Here is a 15000-nt window from a genome sequence, read left to right as displayed (position 1 = left end):
AAGCTGTGGCCAGCAATGGGATTTTTCTTTTTTTCTTTTTTTTTTTTTTTTAGTTTGGTTGGACAACTTCTTCAGTTTACACACACACACACACACACACACACACACACACACACACACACACAGCTAGAATCATACTTTACGATGAGATAATGTGTTTTTCTTCGCTGTGCTTAGAGCTGGTAAGTGAAACGTGATGCTGTGTGTGCAACTGAGTTAAAATTGTTGTGTCATACCTTCTCATATTGGGACAAGAGCTGCAAGTTTTCCAAAACAAACAAAGAAAGTCCAGGGAAGACAACTCAGACTCAACCCATTCCTCGATAGACCCTCTAAACTTACTTTAATCTATTTGTGTATTGATGAGAAACTTGTAATACCTCCTGAAGGTAGTCAGAAGGTAATGTGTTGCCGTGCTGAGACAGAGTGACGCAGACTCAGGGAGATAAATAACAATTTGAACACGAGCAACAGCTACCAGCAGGATCTCTCATAATACACAATCTTTTTGGGTCATCGTGTTATTGTCATCGTTAACACCCAGACAGACACCAAAACACAATCCCATTAACATTAAAATAATTTGAGATTCTTCCACCGCAACCCATTATAAAGCAGATAAGCAATTAAGGCTGCAGACAGTGACACACTTCTCGTAAACTGCTCAGTCTTTGCTGCCACAGACAGCTGGAGTCAGACAGCTGTCCTGAGCGAACTGAACAGAAAGGTGCGTATGTGTGATGATACATTAGCAGATGTACCAATCAGAGGAGGAAGAACCGTTTCAAAGACATACACCACCGGGGTAACAGCCACTACACAACACAACAAACATGCCAATGAACATTTCTGAAGCTGAAACAGCTCTCACTTTGTTTTCTGATGTGATCTCAACGCTAAAACTTTCGATCCAAAGAAACCATGGCTACTTTAAAACAAAACTCTTTCTGACCTTGACAGCTCTGACTGATCCCATATTGGCTAGACAAAATGAGTTACCCATTTTCCAAAGACATCTGCCTTCTAGCTCTGCCAGGGGGCTCCGGTGAGCCAACGCTGCGAGGGGTCCTCCACATGGAGGCCCGCTGGCAAAGCCGGCGGGTTCGCAGCTGAATCTGACAGGATGATCTCTGCGAGGGGGCTTGATGATGGTGACATCATTCCCGGACTCTGCCAGAGGGCTGTTTTCTGACTATGGCAGAGCCAGCTGCATCAGGGGGGCTACAGCTGCCAGTGTTAAAGCAGACAGTGCGAGGGGGGCTTGTGATGCATTACAGAGGGGCTGATCAAGGCTTTTGTTGTGCTGGTAAATCACCAACTGTAAGCTGGACTGCAGCTGTGGTGTTGTAACAGTTGGCAGGTGGCAAGATTCACCTTACAAGCATGAGGGCTACAGCGTCAGGAAATGTTCTTATTGCTGCCCATGTTAATGAAGCAAAGGTGCAAACTCATCATTTAAAAAACAAACAAACAAAAAAAACCCCACATAACTTACCCATTCCCCAGATCGTCAATATCATCATCATCTTCATCATCCTCGTTCGGGCTCTTCCCGCCGAGGTCACTGTCGCTAAGGTAATCTACCTTCAGCGAGGACGGATCCGAGCCTTCCAGGGCTTCAATGAGCTGGATGCGAGAGGTGTGGCTGATCCGCAGGGGAATGTCTGTCTGGGCGTTACCTGTTGAAGGAGCGTCGCCAGCCTGGAGACGGGGGCTGGCTTGACCCTGGCGCCACGACAATGGAGAGGAGCGATTTGAAAGACTGGAAACGGAGAAGGCAGCAGCTTCATCGCTGTCGTAGCACATGGTGCCCTCCACACAGCTGTGGAATGAAAAAAGAAAAAAAGGACGTGTTTTAGGATTAAAATATATTCACAGCAGTGAGCTTCCCTACAGAGCCTTAAATGACGGGCACAATTTTGACAGGAAGAGAAGGTCAGTCTTTCCTCAGAAAAGCTTAGGATCTCCTTCCTCCATCCAATCCCTCCATCTATCCTCCTCTCCCCATCCTGCGTCCTCTTCTCTCAGAGGAGCCCCACTGAAAAAGCTTTATACTGATTTTAAGAAGGATCTGGGATTAGTTGGTATCTAGGTGACTGAATATGTGTGTGTGTGTGTGTGTGTATGTGTGTGCATGTGTTTATTTTCATTCATTTTCATTCTTCTTATTTTCATGCCTTTATGTTTTGTGTCTCGTCACTTTCGTGTGACTCAGTAACAACAGAATCACATGCATCCCCTGTGCTAAAGCAGCAGAGCACATCGCTGCTTAGTGCCTCGGCTGAGAATGAGGAGAATTAGCATATTAAAAGTTGCTGGCTCTCAAACTGGGTGACAGTACGTGCATATGCCTGCTACATTAACATTAATCTTGTCTTCAGGATACAGAATCATCTTCACAAAAAAACTGTCAATAGAGACATTTTCATATGAAATGCTTAACCGCTAACATAAAACAGGCGGGGGGGGGGGGGGGGGGGGGGGGAGTGAGGATGAAAGTGAGGATGCTACCCATCTTGTTAGAACGGATTTTTCACAGGGTTTCCACGTGTTACACATGCACAGTATATCAGGAAAAATATGTGTAGACAAAACAGTTTGCCTGCTCACCAGTCCATTTGTTTAATTCATGCAAATTTCCCACTCTAAACACTAATTTTTCACAGGAAATATGACATCTTGTTTACACAGGAACTTCCGCAGACAGGCTGTAAGCCTCAAAGCAGAATATGTCCTCCGGGACAGCGGGAAGTGATTCAAGGTTATTACAGTACGATAAAAGTATGAATGGCAAAGGAAATGGATTTCAGCAGGGAACCATCTGCTGATTTGCTCTTCATGTAGGGAGCTCCCACTGAGGGACGGAGAGAGGATACATGGCAGGAGACGCACGAACAGGCAGACGGAGGGGAAGCTCTCAAGGACAAAACCTGAAGACGTGCTGGACACAACCAAAATCAGTCAATGACGGACAGGAAGCAGAGGGGAGAGCACGCAGGCACGCTCACATGCAATTAATCAGAGCATTATTGCATGTCTTGTTGTGTGTACGAATGTGAGTCGTGAGTGTGCATTGGCAGGGTCGGCTTTGAAGTCAGCTTTGAGCTAATCCTGCTTCAGTTCCGTATAAACCAACGCAGAGGGAGAGTAGAGCAGGCACAAAATGACAGACCAACAGGATCATCAGGAACACTGATACTGATCTGAGACAGACAAAAGGGCAGTTAACCTCCACACAACACAGTGTCAATAAGAATCTGCTCATCTCAACTGCTGTTGGTTTTTTTTGTTTTTTTTTGTTTGTTTGTTTTTTTTAGGGGGGGGGGTCACTAACTATTCCTGGCTTATTTGTTTTGTTTGCCTTTTCTTGGCTTTTTGTATCTATTGATGCCGTCTTGTGTGTGTGTGTGTGTGAGTGTGTGTGTGTGTGTATGGTTGTATGCGTGGCTGACCTGTGGCTAATCTGCACCCCTCTGAGGCTGGTCATGGTTTCCTCCAGGTTCTGTCGAAGGTCCAGAACATTTTGCACGGTTCTCTTCCTCTGGGATTCTGGGTCTGCAGGGGGGTACACACACACACACACACACACACACACACACACACACACACACACAGGATATTTTTAGAGATGAAGTGCCATGTTACATAATTAAAGGATAGCAAAAAACACTGCCTACCTGTTCCAGTATTTACATGCATATACAATACATACATACAGAGAGTTATAGGCAATCAATACACAATTAAATATGACAAATTATGAATTAATAAATGATGATCATGGGTGTTTCCTAAATGCTCAACTGACCATGCAGACTGATAATCATATAATATTATGGCAATTATATAATGTTCAGTCCCTGCAGCCAGTGGCCAAAATCTGGGATTATATCTATTTGTCAAAACAAAGCCAGAAACATAAATCTACGACAGGCGAACAAAATGGTGAAACTAGAAAACCTCCCAGAGAAAAAGACACGACAGAGTAACAGCGGCAGCGTGAGCACTGTTGTTTTTTCCAGATGGCAGTGGAGCAAAATTAATTAAATATGATGGCAGTCAGACTGGCAAAGCAACAGAGGAGTCCTTTAAGACCATACAGGTCACATCACTTCTCTGTCTGTCTGGATGCTTCTTTCCCTCCTTTCTAACCGACCTCAGTCGCAACGTCCCGGTGCCCGCTCGCTGCACTCTGCCCCTGTGCCCCTCCACTGCTAAAACCTTTGTCACTTAAACCCACCGGGGGACACACTGGCATTTGTCTCACCCCTTCATAATATGCTATAATCTGCTCAGATTTGGCTACGTAGTTCCATGCTGGACCATCCAGCCACACTGCTGTTTCATACGCATGTGTATTTGTGTGTGTGTGTGTGTGTGTGTGCATGTGTGTGTCTTCAGTCTGCTCCCCCAGGGGATTGGACGACTGGATGCAATAAAAGACAATGAGATTTTCTAAATCGCTTTGGAACACTTGAGCTACTACAACACCAAAAACATTTAAACCACTAAGTGATATACCGTAGATACGGTATCCATGCTCAGGAATGTCCTAATATTAAACTGGGTTTCAATTTACAGTTTTAAGTTCAAAATATGTCGAACTGCTCCCACTTTTGTTGCTACTAACAGCATTTTCTAGGCTGTAAAATCATTCACAGCAGGGGGTTAGAGCTATGACTCAGACATCACACTGAGAGCCAAGAAACATCTCTGCGAACAAATAAACTAACACATTTAGACAGTGTGCTAATCAACACACCTAAACTGCATCACATGACCTTGACCCCTGCTCTCTCGCTTACTCTCTGGTGTGTATTTATGTGCGACCATAAAAGAGTTATGGTGGTAAGATGTTGGAGAGTCTATTCACCCTTGGGGTTCAGTTCAATAGACCATTAGAACTCTGCCAGCTGACTCCCAAATGAGCACAGTGAAAGATTTACTACAAGCGAGGGGCAGGGCAAGACGAAAATATAAATGAAGCAAGTGTACTTTCAGTTATTCTTGTCCACCAAATAAGCTATATCTTGGACTCATCGAGCTTAGATTTTTTTTTTTAAATGACCAAATACTTTCAAAATTTGTTGTTCTTGTTAAATATTCTAAATAAATTCCTCTTTCGAAAAACTAACTGACAAATACTGAGCCTTCAGAACAATGTATTCTGTATCCTGCAAAAAACAAAAGCATATGACCCTGACGACACACACACACACACGCCCCATTCACAACCACCCCTCCTATGAATCAGTCCAGCTGGCTAGTGAGGAGGTGAAGGGGGAGAGACCATTCTAATGAGCGAGGACGGCAAACCATGAGCTGCCAGAGGTGTCAATCTCAACAACAGCTGCAGACTAAACACTGTTCTCACATACACACATATGTATATATGCAGGGTGGGTCTGTTCACATGCACAACAAACACAGCGAAAAAATTCTTACACCAGACCGGGTTTATAAAGCTCGATTGATTTCTCCAAAAGAGAACGGCTACACAGACACTTGATTAGGCAAGCCCTGGGGACAGGGAGCTCAGCGGAGAGATGATCAAGTTATATGATCCAACCTTCTGCTGCTCACACTGACACGCACAGACGCACACATTCACATGCTGCAAATGTTTCGCAACAAAAGATATATATACAAAAATAGAGCTTTACTCTGCAGGAGGTGCTCATGTGGAAGGTACTAGTGCACTGTGTGGAAATTCAAGCTGTAAAGAGACACTTTAAAATGTTCAATTTTGGTACGAAGGTAAAGCAGGAACAAAGAACCCATGCAACATGCAAACACAGTCTGACACACACTCAGACACACGCAGGCTTTAATTGGACGATTTTAATTACCCTAAACGGGAGCTTTGTTTAACATTGGCGTCAAATTGATTAGATACGGTCTGCATGATTGTGCATGTGCCTGCGTGCGTGTGCGTGTGCGCGTGTGTGCGTGTGTGTGTGTGAGTACACGTCCGTAAAAGACTTCCTGTCCCGCCTCTGCCCTGGCCCTGGCTGTCCCAGCTGGCACGGGGAGGGGGTGTAGCGATGGTGCTGGGGGGGAATTAGGGATGCAAATATCCCTGTCAGCCCTGGCAGCTCTAAGGGGGTACAGATGAATTACACTCATCTGGTTTAAACTGAGTGTGTGTCTGTGGGTGTGCTTGTCTGCGCTTGCATGTCGGGTGGGAAGCTCCACCTGCCTCTTCTCGATAGACTCGTGAACACACACTCCAGCTCTGAAGAGACTGTGAAACCAGCTGAGGAGCCTTTCATAATGGCCCACTCAGACTCTTGAATTGAGAGTCAGCAAGTTAAGAGTGAGAGTGTTATTGTAAGTGCGCGCATGTGCTGCATGTTCAGGACAACGTCCACATCCTAATAAACAGTCAAAACAGACAGGAGACAGACGGAGGGACAGACTTCAAAGAAGTTGAAGAAATGGAAAGTTGTGTAAAGTGGGTGTAAAGGAGGGAAGCAAGAGGGTATTTTAGTTTGGCATATTGTGCCTACTAAACCACAACAAGATCACAGATGGCAAGACTACGTAAATGCACAATGGCTATAAAGAGAGGCACCGCCTTTTTCCTCTTAATGTGGGTTTGGTCTGGTCACAAGCCCATTAAACAGATTTGCTGGCCTTTGAATTGAAGTTAAGGAGCTTGTGTTTAATTCTCAGGACAGCAAAAGTTTAGCCAGAAGTTCACACAGCACTCAATGATGGTCAAACGCAGGCCATTGAACATTTAATATTACTCCGATTTCAGAAGACAAAAAAAAACAAAAACATATTTTACGCGTTTGGAAAGATATCACATGAAAAGATTACAACCAACAAATCCTAAAAAACGGTTCATAAATATTTGATTTGATTTAACAAAAGGAACAGAAATATACTGAAATAACTCCACATTGACTCCAACAGGAGTCAGTGGGTTTGTTGGGGGCTAGTTTCAGCTTCAGATGAATAAAAACCTTGTACAGGTCAGTGCATGTTGGACTGACCCAAAATAAACTACAGTACCTATGTTGATTCATAATGAAGTAGTGTGTCACAAAGTGCAACAGTGTGACTCATTTATGTGTTTTTAATAGTTTTAGGACAACAATGGAAGAGAAATGAGCTATATCAGGATTTGGATATGCAGGAAATAATTGCTGGTGGGATAAATTGGTGTTTTAATGGCCTTTTTTTTTTCTTGACAATAAGAAAAATATAAAATTTCACCAGCCTTATCCTGTAAAAGAAGAGGAAATGATAAGACTGTTGCATTTTGTGGACATCTGATTGCTGGCAGACAGAGTGAGTGAAAGAATTACTGAGAAAGTACTGTCCACTTGGCTTCCTCTCTTGGTTCACTTGACTCTCCTCTCCATTAGGAAGAAACAAACTCCCCAAAGATACACTTAATGGCTCTGTCCTTGCAGGAATAGTCTGCCATTGTGTGTGTGTGTGTGTGTGTGTGTGTGTGTGTGTGTGTGTGTAGTAATATCACATCCTTCTTTGACAGTGTGGTTCTGTGTTGCGACTATAAATGTGTATTCATGCATCTTCCCACACATTAAGGTGCGTGTTCACCGGCAAGAGCTTCGGATCCGCGGGAATAGGAATGAAGTTTTGAGTAATGACTCCTGTTTCTATTCTTTCTTTCCTTCCCTCCGGAGTTCATTTGTCCCTGTCCTGTCCACGTATGTGCAGATACGTTAGTGTCACTGTAACACCCCGCCCCGGGCTACAGTACCCTTATCACATGATAGATGGGTGGGGTTGAGCATCACTGGTACTACACTGTAAAACGTCTGTACCTCGCACGTTAAGTCTTTAAAATAGTCCTATACTTCCGAAGTGGCTGTTTGTCTGTTTGCGAAGGCAATCATTACAGCATTCCTGACAAGTGATGTAAACAATCCCACAAACAGGATGCTGGTAAAACCTTTGTGGTGTTTGTTTTTCTTTCAGCTTTTTGAGCATTTTTCTTTAGGGTATGCTAAAGTAGCGCATATGATAACCCAGATATACACCGGTCAAAACGTGTGTATATGAACCTGCTATGCTACCAAGATGGTTCATTAATTTTTATTTTGTCTGACGTGACCGGTTGGATACTCTCATTCCTTGACTTCTCTTTGTGTTTTTGCTGAGCCCTTCGCTGACCTCAGACAGTTTGCAAAACAGGAAGCATTACAACACACGGCCATTCCTGCACATCTGGACAACACGGACAAACACACGCTAATGCACCCAAATGTGCATCCACCCACTTGTGCGCGCACACACACACAACACAGCCACAGCTCATCTGCTTCACCGGGATGTTGCAACAGGATATTAGAGCCCTTGAAGATGGTATCTGAATTGTGACATGAATGGTTAATGAGCATATCCGAGCACCGTATTGCATCTGTGTACAACAAATCTGAGCAGTTGTTGGTTCAAATGCTACAAATGATGCAGCGGCCCTGGCAGATTAGTGTGTTAATGTACATGTGAGAGAAACAGAATAAATTGAGAGAGAGTCGGTGACGGTTTGGGGAAGCTGACGGTGAGGGAGAGGATGAGCAACGCGCTGACTGCCTCAGAAACACAGCTGCAGACATGTGAAATATTACAAATAGATCCCGCAGTATTTGGGACAGAATTAAAATCTTCTATCTTCACTCTCTTATCCTCTAAGCCCCGATCTCCTTCCTTCCAAAAACCTGGCTCTCTGAAAGTTGACCCAAACACAAAACTACATGCATAAACACAGCCGCCATATCTCCTTAACCACAGCCCTATCTGCTTAGAGGTCAGAGCGCTATCCGCTTAGAGAGGAAGCTTTAAGTGACTTGAGAGAGAAGTTTACTTTCTCGGAGAAGGAGGTCGAGACCTTAACAAGGTAACATCGAAAGAACATCTCACCCCTAGCCCTGCTGATTAGACTTCGAACCACAAAGAGGAGTGTGTGTGTGTGTGTGTGTGTGTGTCTATTCCTCTGTGCCGAGCTGCACTTGGTGAGATTAGACGTGTGTGAGGGGCTTTGAGAGCAAAGTAGGTGAGGGGAGGCACAATCTAAAACACACACACCACATATAAACTAACAGTTACTATGCAGATGAAGCTGTCAAAAAAGTATCACCTGGAGGAAAAACACAATCATCCACTTTGATGGATGCATGTGTGGGTGTGTGTGTGTGTGTGTGTGTGTGTGTGTGTGTAGGATCCTAAAATATCAAATATTCCAGTTGTATCTCTTGTGCTTCCTGTGTACACACTTGACAACTTTCAGCATGAATCTAAATCTGAATAAATCTAAATACTGAGCATGTCACACACACACACACACATTCTCGCAGGCACACAGCCACACACTTACACGCATACTAAATAAACCCAGCAACGAGCCAAGGCAGACCATAATGTGTGGCAATGTTTGGGTTTATTTTTTGCTAGAGAGACTTGTTTCCTGTGGAACTGTGTTTTATGGCGTGCTTAAACCCAGCTGCAGCTCCGCTCTCACATGTCAGACAGTCCGCCCGCTGCGGGTGAGGACTGATGACAGCGAGTAAGCAAGAGTGAGTCTAACTGAAATGTTAGAAAGGGCCGCAGAGTGAAGCACATGGACGGAAATGAACTGTTTCAACCATAGGTTTGAAACAGATGTCTTTTCTCATTGAATCAGCTGGTTTTTAAAAGATGATAAAAAAATCACAGATTTCCAAAGGTGACATTTTCAAATGTCAGACCAATAGTCCAAACCCCAACCACATTTAGTTTACAATCTTAAAAGACTAAGACTGGAGGGGCACTCAGAGAGCGTAGACCTCTGCCAAGGCCAGTGTCAAACAACATTCACCAGACTTCAGAGGGAAAAATTTAAATTCATAATAAGTGATGCAGATCTGCCCCAAGATCTGGTTCTTTCCCGGCCCATGCCCCGTCCCCATGAAGACATAACCTTCTTGGCGGAGGTCAACATTTACACATTTGAGAAGCTCAAACCTGAGAACCTTGACATCTAAATTCTTATATTAATGTGATATGTATAAATATAATGTATATCATTATACATTTTCTGGAAACTCAATTAAAAAGCTGTTTAAACATAAAACAACCAGCTATCTTGACATATTAAGGCACATTCATTCAATATTGTCACAGAGCAAAGGTAGCTTAATAAAACCAAGACTATAGAAAGGGTAGCTACCACGCTGTTCATGTTATGGCACAATCTCCATCAGCTGACAAATTATTGCTCAACCCCTCACTCAATTTAATTCTGAGGCCACAGCACTGCTCTCAAAAACAAGCATCCCCAGATAAATAGTTGATGAGCAATGTCACCAACTTGTGATCAAACCTACAGTACTGCATATTTATAGTTCAACAAATGGGATCAGAGGATGTGTTATGAAAAGCTGTTCCCAGGTAACGTCTCTGTCCGTTCCTTTAGCTTCAGCCTGTACCACTGACGCTGCTTCATTATCATCACTGGTGTCAGCTAACCATGATACTGTCACAAGACTCAGTCAGATGTACATGTTTCCGTGTGCGCGACTGATAATGTTTACGCAACATCTAGCCCGCTGCAGATGATCAGTAACAATGAACACTTTGATCTGAGACATTTCATAAGAGGAAAACATAAATAGAACTGAAATAGATGAATACTAAGTGTTCCTTATCACAAGGCGATACATGTAAAGTATTTTCGGGCCTGGCTAGAATGTTTATGACCATTATTATATCATTCATTTATCCACCTTCTCTATTTCATCATCATACCCGAGCTAAGTACTTGCTTGGCTGTTTCAACCTGAAGCAATTTAACGGTCATTTTCCCATGACACTCATTGTAGGGAAGTGTAAGCGCGAGTGCTCCAGCGACATCAATAAACACTTAAATCATCCATACAAACATCAAAGAAATAAAACCTGTACTGCCCTGCCAGTGTCGGAGTGAAGGCTGGAAAATGAACAGACTATATCATAAATGGTGTAATCACATAATAACTTGCTTGTTTTTTTGTGATAAGCAATGTGTGCGTGTGTGTGTTGTGTAAGAGCTGATGGGACAAAAACACAGAGAGTAGTAATATGATTTAGGAGGAGGATGGCAGGAAGCAGACAGCACTAATGCAATGGCTCCTGCATTAAGTCCTTAGAGACTGACCGCAAAGCACTGTAAACACACACACACACACACACACACACAGACACACACACACACACACACACACACACACACACACCCAACAGTAGAGAAAAATGCATAATCATCCGTGCATCCATATGTGTGGACACTCTTCCTATCTGCTAAAACTGGTCACAAAATCCCTGTCACACTAAAAAGATGTCCCCTGTCCTCCTCCTGAAACAGCTTGTACCAGAAATATCCTCTCTGTTGTCTGACTGGTGACAGAACACTGCTACCCGTCAACCCACATCAGAGTTGAAAGAGAGGAAGAGGAAGACAGGGAGAGAGAGGGAGAGAGAGAGAGAGAGAGAGAGAGAGAGAGAGAGGATGCTTTTATTCGTTGCTTTCCTTGGGCGTTTGTGTTTATTCGGCTTGTCACCACCCCCTCGATGGGAGGACGACTGCCCTGAATCCTTCAGTCAGCGCAGCTCAGGGTAGAACCAGGCGCTCTGTCCGCACCCGCATCACATTAGAGACTCAGCGCTGTGCTCACAATGCAATGGTCAGAGTATTGAAAAAATACGCCGCCACGGCCAAGAGGATGAATACACGGGAACAAGGATAGGAGAGGATATTGGTGACTGAATGTGGCACACAACTGAATGTGCGCGTGTGAGCATGTGTGAGCTTTAAAGCTGCAGTGCTTTGTTGTTATTTCCTGCAGCTCTGTTAAGTTCTCTTGAACAGGCTTGTGTCTGTGCCTGTTTCTTTGCGTCTTCTTCTCTTTTTTTTTTGTAAAGGCTTTGTCGATTCCTCTGTAGGCTGTATTGTTCCACAGACAGCTGACGTGGATGCGGGAGTAACCATCAGCCACACGAACATGCCCACACACACACACACACACACACAACACAATGTCACACTAAAATAACAAGCACGCTGGCAGTCAAGGCTGCCTTCGTGAGCATTCATGTGTCACCGAGTTGCATTCGGTTCTTTTCAGCTGAGCCTTCATCATCATCACGTGCAACACAGTCCCCCAGTTTCCACGATGAGTTCAGCTCAACACCAAAACCCACACAACATCTCCAATCTTGTAACCTAAATCATTATTCTCCATCTGATCCTTCATAAAGTAAAATTCCCCTAAATACCCAAATATCCATCCAAACAGATGTCCTTTTGGCTTTAATCTGTAATTCATTTTAGTCTTGGTGGCTGGCCTTTTCTGGGGTGATAGATCCGTGATTAGTGGAATAGAGGCTGAATCTTCTCATTATCTTTATGCAAGGCCTAATCTGGATGCTTGCTGGTGTCTTTAGACTGGATCCTCTCTAAACCAATGCCCCATGCTGGGAAAGACTACTGCTTTAGGGAGCTTACCCTCTCCCGCACACCTCATTATGGGTGCTGGATCGGACCATAAGGTGTCATTAGTTTGCAGACATCTGAGGTTCAGTGCTTTAGATTACCCTGGCAGCCTGTGCAGTATATGCTTTACAATTTGCGGTTTGGGCTCAGAATTCATTATTTTCTCCTTCTAGGTGCTAAAGCTACTAATAAAATATATCTTATAATGCATGCTGCATTTAAGAGAATTACTGCTTAATGTCCAGAGCTGCTGCCTGTGGACACACAAGTCAAGTAATTCTCTAAATCGAATTAACGAAGAGCTCCTCATCACTCAGTGGTTAAACATGTGTGCCCGATTAAAGAAAGGCAGATAATACTGACACTAATCCTAAATCGCCTCATAAGATAAACGTATAGGCCGAACCTTGAAGTATCCCAGACTGTATTTTTTTTTCTTTGTCTTTTCTTCTGTGTGTGTGTGCAGAGCTTATGGTCTTGGGTTATACATCCCGATGAGACCTCCCTGGCATTCTCCATTATCTTTGCCCAACACTGTAGCCTAAACAGGAAAGTGTCACAGTGCATGCTGCTAGCTGTCATGCAACATGACATGCACAAGGCACAAGCACATCTCCTACTCCTTGCAGCCAACAGCTAACATGTAGCTTCCAATGCAACGGGCTATAAGTGAGTGAAGGTCGATTCATCATGATATATTATACCATGAAGTACGGGCCCACATTGCTTTCATCATGTATGTAGGAAGCAGATGAGGGGAAGGTGGGACTACGTATGGGAAAGGGAGGAGTGGATCACTGGGAATGATCCATTGAACATCTATAATCTATCTTCCTATGACAGAGCATGCGGAGCAGAAAACCAATTAGCTGTGCGTCCCATCGGAAATGGAGAAGCAGATATGATAAAGGATGAACCCACAGCCGCAAGCTACAGGGCAAGTTACAATTAACCTCTCTCTAAAACACGTGTGTGCACACACACACACACACACACACACACACACGAGTGTACGCACATAACTAACCCACACACCTGCTGTGGTTTCTATGATAAACCTCGGGCAAGTTCTGGTAAACTGTAATAACCCAAAGCTACATTCAGTCACCAGAGATACCAGATAGAAATTTAGGTTACTGGCTATTGCCTTAATTTACTCCAGGGTTTTTCTCTTTCTTGTAGACTCTCTCTCTCTCTCTCTCTCTCTCTCTCTCTCTCTCTCTCTCCCTCTCTCCCTCTCTCTCTCATAGAGGTCGGGATCTGACAATTAGACATCTCGATCGATCTTGAAGATGTCCACAATCTACTTTTCGAGCAAATGGTAGAGATCTTAATAACACACCACGTTCACAAGTCAACAGAAGGATTGCCAACTAGATGGCTGGTCAAATTATATCACATATCTCCATCTTAAGGTCTCTTTCATCCATGGCGTAAAATGAAAAACAACTCAACGTGAGCTAGCAGGATGGCGGATGAGGAGCTGGTGCCAAAAAAAGGACCCAGTGTCAGCAGCGTGGGAGTGGTTCAGACAGATATTTCTGAAAGCACTGTTATCTGCAAATTTGGTCGGGCAGTGGTCGACACCTCAGGAGGTAATACAACAAATCTATTCATCCAAGAGCGTTTCACTCATATCAGTTCAACCCCACTCATTTGTATTCTCATGAGGTCCCGAAACATAAACAGCAAATGACTGAGGCGGTCAAATTCTATCTAGTTAAGGATATGATGCCATTTAAGGCTGTGGACAACGTGGGAAATAAGACAATGATGCGCATGACTACTTTGAGAAAGATCGCAATTCAGATTGTGTGTCAAAAAGATTGTGATATGATTTTTTGGGGGAATACGCCCACCCTTATTATCTCCCTCTGTGAATGAAGTCCAACCCTTTCACTTTTCTTCCATTTATCTCAATTCTTACACCCTCTTCTTTCTTTTTCCGTCTGTTTTTCCCGCCTGGCTACCTAAAGTCGGTGCGGCCAGCAACATCACAATGTGGGCTGAAACAAGGTCATGCAGATACACACAGCACGTGCACAAACTCACATATCATGTACAGTGCATGCACACACTCAAAGCAAGGTCACACAAGCTGTGATCTGGGGCTGAGTTGCAGGAGGCAAGCTGGTGAAGAGAGAGAGAGGAAGTGAGTTGAGAGGACTAAAAGGGAGCGAGAGGGATGGTGATAGACAGAAAGTGATTTCCTCATATCAAGCCAGACGTAAACGACTTGCTACACTATTCTCTCGCCATCTCCCTTGCTCTCTGATGCTATCTGCTCCCGCTGAGAGGGAGGGATAGGAAGAGAATGAGCAATAGAAAGAGAGAGAAACACAGACCCACAGAGAGTGTGTGTGTATATGATGAATAATGGATGATAGGTACAGATTCAGACCCTGGTTTGACCTATTAGTCACAAACTCACTCAGTATTCTCACGATACACCCCCCAATAGCTAAAACTTTGGATACAGTGTCCTGTTATACCCCCCCCCCCCCCCCCCCCCCCGT

The 15000-nt window shown here is 44.0% G+C and overlaps 1 protein-coding gene across 4 annotated transcripts in view; it reads right to left on the bottom strand.

Annotated features, from left to right (window-relative positions):
- LOC111668986 (neuron navigator 1-like) overlaps window positions 1–15000 on the bottom strand; it is an 87574-nt gene that overhangs the window by 54793 nt on the left and 17781 nt on the right. For all 4 annotated transcript variants that reach the window (XM_087178976.1, XM_087178977.1, XM_087178978.1 and 1 more), the window contains exons 5-6: window positions 3453–3555; window positions 1496–1822 (exon numbers count right to left, since the gene is read on the bottom strand). In XM_087178976.1, the coding sequence (XP_087035102.1) occupies window positions 1496–1822; window positions 3453–3555 (430 nt within the window). The remainder of the gene's footprint in view (window positions 1–1495; window positions 1823–3452; window positions 3556–15000) is intronic.

Source organism: Seriola lalandi, unplaced genomic scaffold, assembly GCF_002814215.2.
Source record: "Seriola lalandi dorsalis isolate HSWRI2012SDOR001 ecotype SW California unplaced genomic scaffold, Sedor1 jcf7180002054767, whole genome shotgun sequence".
Lineage (NCBI taxonomy): Eukaryota > Metazoa > Chordata > Actinopteri > Carangiformes > Carangidae > Seriola > Seriola lalandi.
Note: the sequence above shows the minus strand (reverse complement) of the source record. Positions and strands in the feature narration are given on the sequence as shown.